Source organism: Montipora foliosa, chromosome 10 (genome assembly GCF_036669935.1).
Source record: "Montipora foliosa isolate CH-2021 chromosome 10, ASM3666993v2, whole genome shotgun sequence".
NCBI classification, from domain to species: domain Eukaryota; kingdom Metazoa; phylum Cnidaria; class Anthozoa; order Scleractinia; family Acroporidae; genus Montipora; species Montipora foliosa.
The window spans coordinates 19089805-19099804 of record NC_090878.1 but is presented as its reverse complement, the minus strand read 5'-3'; the positions used below and the strand labels follow the sequence as shown (position 1 = coordinate 19099804).

The following is a 10000-nucleotide window of genomic DNA, read 5'->3' as shown; positions in this document are numbered from 1 at the left end:
GGGCCGTTGGTAATCTCGGCATCGCTTATCACAGTCTGGGCAATGTTAAGCGAGCCATAGAGTATCAGAAACGACATCTTAGCATTGCAAAAGAAGTAGGGGATAGGGACATGGAGGGCAAGGCCATTGGTAATCTCGGAAACGCTTACTACAGTCTTGGCAATTTTAAGCGAGCTCTAGAGTTTTACGAACGACATCTTAGCATTTCAAAAGAAGTAAAGGATAGGGCCGATGAGGGCAGGGTCAATGGTAATCTCGGCAACGCTTATCACAGTCTGCGCAATTTTAAGCGAGCTATAGAGTGTCACGAACGACATCTTAGCATTGCAAAAGAAGTAAGGGATAGGGCCGGGGAGGGAGGGGCCAATGGTAATCTCGGCAACGCTTATCAAAGTCTGGGCAATTTTAAGCTAGCTATAGAGTATCACAAACAACATCTTAGCATTGCAAAAGAAATAGGGGATAGGGCCGGGGAGGGTAGGGCCATTAGTTTCCTTGGCCGTGCTTATCACAGTCTGGGCAATGTTAAGCAAGCGATCGAGTATTACGAAAAGGATCTTAGCATCGCAAAAGAAGTAGGGGATATTGACGGGGAGGGTAGGGCTTATAGTTCCCTTGGCAACGCTTATCACAGTTTGGGCAATGTCGAGGAAGCGATAGAGTATTACGACAAAACTCTTAGCATTGCAAAAGAAGTAGGGAATAGGGCCGTGGAGGGCAATGCCTATGGTAATCTCGGAAGCGCTTATGGCAAAAAGGGTAAGCTTGAAAGTGCTCTTCTATTTAACGAACAACATCTTACTATTTCCAAGGAAACGGAGGATCTAGTAGGGCAGGGAATCGCTTCTTATAATCTTGGTCTTGCTCATGAAAATTTAGGCACGTTGTGCAAAGCCCTTAATTTTTACCGTCTAAGCAGAAAACATTTCGATGAAACAAGGCGTCTTCTTCAGTCAGAAGATGCATGGAAAATAAGTTTTCGTGACACAAATCAGTTTGCGTACACAGCTCTGTGGAGAGCACTTTTAGAGAATGGAGAGGTTGATGAGGCTTTGTTTGCTGCTGAACAAGGACGAGCGCAGGCCTTGACAGACATTTTGAAGGTGCAATTTGGAGTTGAGGAAAAACTTTCCTTGGCAGCTGCGACGACGGAAACTATCTCCGCTGTTATGAAATATTTGCCTTTACAAACAGTTTTCATAGCACTTGAAGGGAATACTATCCGTTTCTGGCTTCTGAGAAGAGGAAACGGAATAAACTTTAGGCAAAAGGAAATCGAAAATGGAAGTGCCGCTTCACTGATAAAAACTACTTTGAAACAGATTGGCGCGGGGACTGTTGTCCGATGCGAGAATCGCACACTTGACATGCTACGCAGACACTTGTTTTGCGGAAGGGAAGCTCTTTCCGAGACCTTTCTGTCTTTGACCCTCTCCGATAATAATTCTTTGCAGCCTTTGTTTGATGTCTTAATCAGTCCCATTGCAGACTTGCTTCAAGGTGATGACTTAATCTTTGTTCCTGATGGACCATTTTGCTTAGCTCCTTTTTCTGCATTGAGCGACTCTGTCAGGATCCGTACTGTTCCCTCGTTGACGGCTTTAAAACTCATCACAAGTGCACCTGACAATTTCTACAGTAACAGTGAAGCCCTGCTTGTGGGCGATCCGTGCTTAAAGGACGTCACTGATGAAAATGGTGAACCCATTTGCGAACAGTTGCCGTGCGCGATACAAGAGGTGGAGATAATTGGAGAACTTCTGCAGACCACTCCTCTCACAGGAAGAAATGCAACGAAAGCTGAGGTGCTGAAAAGAATGAAGTCAGTTGCTTTAATCCATATTGCATCACATGGAGATTCGCAATTTGGAGAAATTGCTTTGGCTCCAAATCCTGAACGCGCATCCCAGATTCCAGAAAAGGAAGATTTCATGTTAACAATGAGTGATGTTCGTGCAGTTGGTGTTGGGGCAAGACTGGTTGTTCTGAGCTCTTGTCACAGTGGCCGTGGAGAGCTGAATTCTGAAGGTGTGGTGGGAATAGCCAGAGCTTTTCTGTGTGCTGGTGCCCGGTCTGTTCTGGTGTCACTCTGGGCAATCGATGATGAGGCAACCTTCCTGTTCATGAAAAATTTCTATCAACACTTGGCAGATAGGAAAAGAGCAAGTTTAGCTCTTCAATATGCTATGAAATCTCTTCGGGAGACGGAGAAGTATTCCGCCATAAAAGACTGGGCGCCATTTGTGCTAATTGGCGATGATGTCACGTTCGAATTTGGGCACCACGAGCTTGAAAAGAATGGTAAGTGTTTTTCGAATATTATTTTAATTACTGAAAGGAATTACATTGTAGAGGTTTTTAGTCAGCAAGTTGTCAAGAGGTAAGTTCTTCACAGAGAAATGGTTTCAAAATTGGTCGCCCATGTTGTTCTTTTACGAACTGCTTTGGCTAGCCACTGAAATAAGTATTGCCTGCATTCACCGGGTCGGGAACTTTGCTTTCTGCAGATAACTGTTTGAGGCATACAATGCACGGAAAAGAAATAATTCAGTGATCTCCGGTTACAGTGGCGGTTCCAGAGGGAGGGTCGGGGGGACAGCCCCCCCCCCTCCCTTCCCTAACCGAATTTTTTTTATTTATTACTTGTTTGAGTCTAAAATTCTCGCATCTGCAGGATCGCCTATTATTACCCAACTTGTTGACTTGTTTTTTGATGGAGAGCCATTCTATTTTGCCACTAATCTGAAAAAAGTTTCTGTAGTGTTTTTCTGAGTCAAGGTTTGGAAGTTTGAAGTTTGATATTGAAGGCTTATAGCCTACCTGTCACAGTGACACTTAGTTGGATAGGAATTGTTGCTATTATCTATAAGCACCTGTAATTATGAATGAATGAATGTAATGTATGTTTTCTTGTGGAGGTATTGACGAATGGAGAAATGATCCTCGCACTTATCTAGACAATTAAAGGAATTTTCTCTTTAAGTAGACACCTGAAAAATTCTGGTTGCTCCAACAGGATTCGATGCAATTGCAATGCTCAACCAACTGAGCTATGAAGCCACACATTTTGGATCAGTTCATTTTGTTGGGCTCATTTAATTGTTCCTGTGAAGGACTTAAAATTGTCCAGATAGGTGAAAGGATCACTTGTCCATTTCATCATAACACATGTAATTATGTACAAACATTGCTATCGATGAAAATCATTTCTTTATTCATTTATCAAACAACGAAATTCCTAATTACCGTCAAACCGGCTATTTCTTGTCTTTTTCTTCCGTACCTTTTTTTTCAGAAACGGCATCCGAAAGTTGAGAAAGCTACTTCTTGTACTCCGATGCGTCAGTATGTTGTTTTCCTTACTTCAATTATGATATGAGTTCTTGAAAGCGTTAAAGCATTTAAACCTCATAAACGGTCAAGGAAGACAAGAGATATGTTTTGTTTTTAAAGTATGTTTGTAGACCTAGGGTGGGTTTCTTTGGGAAATGCAAATCCGGATCCTTGTATCCAAAAGCGGATTTCGCTAAAATCTTTACTAAAACCCGAAAAAATGGATTATTGATCTGAGGGATTCACTCTCCGAGTGGATTCAATAGATCAGATCTGAATCCCGATTTTTAGGATTCATGATCTGTGCATGTGTTTGGGAGACGGATCCGAAAACACAACGTTTGGCCAAGGGTAGTCTTGTGAAAGTACACATTCCCACCAATTTGCTTGTATCATGGCGAGTTTTCAGTTCCATTTTGTTCTTGAATGTACCGGAAATTTACAGAAAGTCGTAAATTTTTCGCAGAACTTCAATTTGATAGAAATTACGTTAATCCTGACCGGCTGAAAGTGGGCTTTAACGCCAGAAAAATCCGTTTTCGGATACTGGTTTCTTTGAGAACGAAATATCCGTGTGATCTGAGATAGTAAATCCATCTTGGATTCTCCCAAAGAAACGCACCCTTATTTTATTCATTTGCAGCTTCGTATATGAACTTTCCATTCCTTTCCAGCTAATTTTTTTTTTAAAAATTGGCCGAATCTTTGGGAAAATTTTCTAGAATTAAAAAACTAGGAACGTAGAAATTACGTAATCTTCTAATTAAGATAATTGGAAGGTTTTAAGGCTCGAACTTTTCTATTGAAGAAATTGCTAGAAAAAGGTTACTTCCAGAATGAAAAAGACAGGAAGTTTCTCAGAAACGGGGTTTTTCTAAGATATTGCCGCAGAGCGGCCAAGGGAAATATATTTTTAGAATGGGCGATTTGTAAGGCGAATGTCTAGAATCTAAAAGTTCTAGCATTGAAAATGAAATGACTGTAGAAATTTAATATCGTGCAAACGTTTGGATATGAGTGATCTCTTTTGGCAAATTCTTAGGGAAACTTCTAGAAGGTTAAAAACGAGGAAATAAGAGTCTTGTTTGATCTCTTAATTAATATGCGTTGGATGTCTTTCTACTCAAATATTTCAAATATCTTTATTTGTATTTCCCGAATGTTTCTACTCATTATAATGAGTACAAATATTTGATTCTTTAAGACCGGGACACACTAGGCGATAAGTCGCTGCAACACGTCACAGGGACAAGTCGCCGCAACAATTCGGTACGAGTGACACGTAGCTAATTTTGTGAAAATCATTGTCGCTGCAGCAGAATTTTGTCGCTGCGATCAGTCCCACGAATTTAAACCACTTTGAATTCGTGCAACTGATCGCGGCGACAAAATTAGCGGAAGCAGCGGTTGTCGCACCGTGTGTACACTTTCTGCAACAAATATAATGAATCAATGAGAGATATGGTCCGCCATATTGAATTAGAATACTATTTCACAATATGGTCCGCCATATTGAATTAGAATACTATTTCACATCCCCCCTCATACAAGATCACTGCTTGTGCACTGAACAGGCGTTGTGTCGCAGCGATTTGTTTTGCAAGTAATAAAGACGGAGCAGCTGGTCACAGAGACCTGTCGCTGCGACTTGTCGCCTAGAGTATCTCGGCCTTTAGTTTTAAGGCCCATTCAAACGGTTTCCTCTTTTGCTTCAACATGCATTCAACATTTTGTTGAACCAAATGTTAGGAAAGCTTGTTGAAACGGTGTTTTATCAATTTCAAACTAATTTAAACTTTCATTCAACATCGATTCAACATTTATTTTGTTCTAGAAAATGTTGGATGGAGCTGAAGCCGTTTAAACAGTTCGTTCAACATTTTGCAGAACGCACGCATGCTCACAGGTGGCCGTAATTGGACGCGAGAGTCTGGTTTCTTGTTCTTAGTTCCTCGCAATCAAAACGTTAGCTCAATTTTTGGCGCCATGTTAAAACCATTTCAGCCGTCTCCGCACAACTTGTTGTCAACATTTGCTCAGCATCCTTTCAACTTTGTTGAATGAATGTTGAAACCGTTTAAATGGGCTTTTTGAGCTTTTAATGCAAACTTGTTCGGAGATTACGATCAATGCATAGATTGACCAGTGCATACTGACCAAGAAACCTCTTAATTCAATCGGGCGGTGAAGTGAGGTATTATCGACAAATTGAAGGTGATTTAGTCATAGTCTAGTTATTTTGTAAATAACAATGAAAACTCTAACGCGGTTTAGAAGAGAAAACTGACTGACCAGTGCTTTACTTACAGAGAATTGCGACGAGAACACGATGTCCATTTTATTGTCTGTCGATTTAATCCGCGCAAATGGCAACTTGAGCTTAGTTACAAAGGAGAGTATTTTGTTGACTTTTCAAACAAGCAGTGAACAGGTTTTCCACCACTTTCTATTTTTTTCCTCCAAAAAATTCAAGCTTGCCTATAATCCTGTATTAATTCATTAGCTAATAAACGAATTCGTGTAGTCGCTCAAGTGTGTATTTGGTTTCTGCGACAAATGTATTTTCTCACGTTATAAAATGTACGCTATTGTAGCTCGGGTGTTTCGGTATTCACACTAAGGTGTGCATAGTGTGGTAGCGCGCATGACTATTTGTAGTCGGATATATGCAGACATGTCTGGCAGTTCAAGGTCACTGGACGGCATCTCTCGCTACCTTTCTGTAAGATTTCCTTTTGACATTCGTACTTGTACGCTAATATGATGTAATCAGTGCAGACTACCAAGGGTGTCGGGACGATGTTTGCTCATTCGAGAAGTATTGATATAAGTGTTATCAGAAACCCATAAGGGTTGAAACGTGTAACGCGCGTTCACAGCTTCTGAATATTCAATGCAAACCAGAAACCGATAAGGGTTGAAACGTGTAACGGCCCCTTGTGTGCTGGGAAACAAGCTTCTGAATATTCTATTTGCTAAGTACCATATTTGGAACAACAAGAGCGATGGGTTTCCAAAAATGGTACTTAGCACTGAAATGTTCAACCAATCAGTTCGCACTGAATATTCGGAAGCTGTGAACGCGCGTTACACGTTTCAACTCTTATGGGTTTCTGGTGCAAACTGATTGGTTGAATGTTTCAGTGCTAAGTACCATATTTGGAAACCCCTCGCTCTTGTTGTTCCAAATATGGTACTTAGCAAATTGAATGTTCAGAAGCTTGTTTCCCAGCACACAAGGGGCCGTTACACGTTTCAACCTTTATGGGTTTCTGGTGTTATAATAAGCGTTTGTTGAAAGCTTTTTTAAGTTGAGCTATATTTTCTTGCCTCCAGAAATGTTCAGAATATTTTTCATTTCATTTTTATATTTACAGTATAGCTTTGCATTCTCCGATGTACTCCGCCTGTATATTCTGTATTTTTACTGCCCTTGTATTAACGCATCATGATAGCTGGCAATAAATGAGATTCCTATTAATTATTCCTGAACCTTGTCTGCGTCTGATGATATTCAGTATGAAAATGATTTGTTTTCGTTTCACTGCAGAGTGATTAGAGAACAACTGAAGTTTTGACAATTTGATAGGTCGACACGATGTTAAGTCCGACACGATGTTAAGTCAGCAACAAAACTGATGAACTTGTCGATCTCTATCTTCATGGGGTTGTTGGAATTGTTTTTGAACACGCCTTCTTGTTTGTTAAAAAGAGTATCTAAGCCATGGAAAGTTGAAAAATTTTTAGGTAGTTGATAAAATTAACACTGAAAGCCAATTATTGAATGAAATAAATGTATATATTTGAGGTGCGGGATATAGACGAAAGAGGAAAGTGATCCGCGAACTTGTCTGGGCAGTTGTCAAGATAAGTGTACCCTGATCCCAGGGGGGGTTTTGTTGACGCAGCGAGAGAGCCGCGAAGACGAGTCGCGAAGCGGCAAAAAGGGAAAAACCTCTGTTTTTTTTTAAATCTCAATTTTATGTAGAGGATCACTTTAACTTCGCTTTCGTCTACGACCCGCACTTCGAATTTTTAACTATTATTCTACGAGGGAGCGCTGGATATGAAGTGATAGATAACCAATGAGGCGCGTGGCGCCGAGGCGGTTATAATCATTTTATATCCAGCAACCTCAAGTAGAATAATTGTTTTATTAAAAGCTCCAGGATCAACCATTCTTGCATGTATTGTTGACTAAAGCATCGATTTCTGCCTCGGTCAATTCCGGTCCAAAACAGCTTTTGTCGGCCATCTTTTCTCAGAGCTGAAAAAAGGTTTTTAGCTCGCTTTATTTCTAACGCGTTCCTTGGCCATATTAGGTACAGCAGGTATATGAACTGATAGCCTTTGCCCGGCGAGCCAATAAAAATGCTGGAAATCTCATATCCGTGGCTACGTTTTTAATAAATACATTTATTTCATTCATCGAGTCTTTCACTCGCCACGGGAACACACAGAGCCCAACAAATTGACCTTTTTCCACTGAGTGGCTTCATAGCTCAGTTGGCGGAGCATTGCACCACCATTGTCTTGGGTTCGGATCCCGTTGGAGCCAACTGAAGTTTTCAGGTGTGTGTAAGCGACAATTAGGTTTTTTTTTTTTTCAGATAAGTGCCAAGGATCACTTCTCACTTTCGGTTTCTGCTGTGATGCAGATGGTCGCAGCTATACGATCGTTTTTCAAAACGGATGATTTAACAGGGCCGGTTATTAAGTGCATTTCGTCATCCCAAATGTGATCTCACTGACCTTTCTTATCAGATGTAATTGGAATACCAGAGAACTGTCTAATTGTCCCCTTGTTATCAACAACAAAGACATTTCTGTTTTATCCGGTTCCACAAAAGATCATTAGTTCCTCTCAGCATGGGGTTTACTTTTAAGTTCTTTTCTGCCGCTCAGATATAGTACGCGCGCTTTGACTGGGCAATTATGTGAGCTTTATTCCACAGTATACCGGTTTGTTTATCTTGCTCTGGAAGTGTAACAAATATCTTGCTAACCTTGTTTGTTTTGGGCGGTGCTGTAAGTTACGGCAGCCTGTGTTTTCTGTTCTCTTTATGTCCCTTTGTGGGGAATTTAGGAGCCGTGACCAACAGTTCCTCCGCCCATAGTTAATCTAGGGACTGGTTATGAAACCCTGGGAATTTCAAAAGCAGAAACAATACAGTCGCAATTAGATGTTGAACCGACCGTGACCCTGCACAATCTTTTGTTCTTGGTTCGCAAGTTAATTTCGAATAAATTAGTCGAAGCTTTTGATTGGTTATCCTGCCGAAAAAAGTGTGTTTTTGTCGGGTTTTGTGCAGGGTCAAGGCCAAAAAAGCGAACAAAAACATGAAACAAAGAAACTTGTCGAGTTTCATAACCAGCCCACATCTCTTAACTGTGCTCCGCCAGCGAACTCGGATAGTAGGGAATTGAAGAAATGACGACGGCTACGGCTACGGCTAATAATATGATTGGTTAAAAGAGGAAAAATAATCGTGCTGCACGTGCGGCACGCATTTTATTGCTGTACTCTGCATAAAAACAACTTGAAATCACTGAATTTGAGGTTTCAACAGTTTTAACAACGTGAGCCGGTACAAATGCGAATATATCATTTTATATTTATACACTAAAACCACTGGTATACATTCAATTTCAAGATAATTCACCCACATTGTAGGAAATGAGTGAGATGAAATAACCGCGAAAGGCTAAAGATTGTGCAAAGTTACATTTAGAAGAGACGTTTTCGTCGCTGTAGTAGATCTCAAAGTCCCTAGTAAAAAGGGTTTACACCGGTCAAATTGGAAGAAATTACAATAAATGGTGCCATTCTGCAAGGGAAGAAAGACAGTCACTGTCGTTTGAATTCGATGATGTAGAGGTAGTAAAAAGGCCAGATCGGAAGAGGAAATAACAAATTCGACCATGTGACGAGGAGAGAAAGATTCAGTTGGAAATGACCGAAAGCGAGAATTCACCATTTCTACAATTTCATTCGTAGCAGTATAGCAGGACAATTGTCAGCTGAAACTAGTGTCGACATGCCCTAGTTCCTACGAGTCTCCTATATCTCAGTGGTAGAGGATCCGAACTAGTAACGGAAAGGAAGATTCCGTTAGAAATGACCAAAAGCGAGAATACGCCATTGCGGCAATCTCATTCCTTTAAGTATACTGTAAGAGGACAATTGTCAACTGAAACTAGTGCCATGGCCTCGTTCCCATGAGTCTCCTATAGCTCAGTAGTAGAGCATCGGATTTTTTTCCGAGTATCCCCGAGTGACCATCAGAAAAAAATATCCCTCTTATCTTGTAGTCATTTTTTTTGTTGTTAGAAAGTTGACCTTTGAAGGCATGTACACATGGAGGTTGGGTAACCCACCTGTCTACATAAACTTTTATTTTTTCAGCCTCACGTTTACATGATAGGTAACACGCCGAGGCGCGTTGCCCGGTCTTCGAGACCGGCTAACCCGCCCAGCCGGGGTCGCGTTTTGCCAAGTAAACGCTTGAAGGTGGGGTAACCCGCCAACCCGCGTCGGCTCATGTCACGATAAGCTACCTTTAGCGGAGGTGCTGCAGCATTAAAAGGGTTAGCAAGAAACCACGCCACTGACAAGTTGAAGCAAGAGTAGCTAGTAACACCAATAAAACCTGTTTTATTAAATCAC

The 10000-nt window shown here is 41.0% G+C and overlaps 1 protein-coding gene across 2 annotated transcripts in view; it reads left to right on the top strand.

Annotated features, from left to right (window-relative positions):
- LOC137974448 (tetratricopeptide repeat protein 28-like) overlaps positions 1-6267 on the top strand; it is a 40326-nt gene extending 34059 nt beyond the window's left edge. The window contains exons 5-6 of one of the 2 annotated variants that reach the window (XM_068821446.1): positions 1-2301; positions 3296-6267. The exon at positions 1-2301 is cut by the window's left edge and continues 1226 nt beyond it. In XM_068821446.1, coding sequence (XP_068677547.1) covers positions 1-2301; positions 3296-3315 — 2321 coding nt within the window. In that variant the 3' untranslated portion in view covers positions 3316-6267. The remainder of the gene's footprint in view (positions 2302-3295) is intronic. The other variant, XM_068821445.1, reaches the window with a different exon arrangement.
- The last annotated feature ends 3733 nt before the right edge of the window (positions 6268-10000 follow it).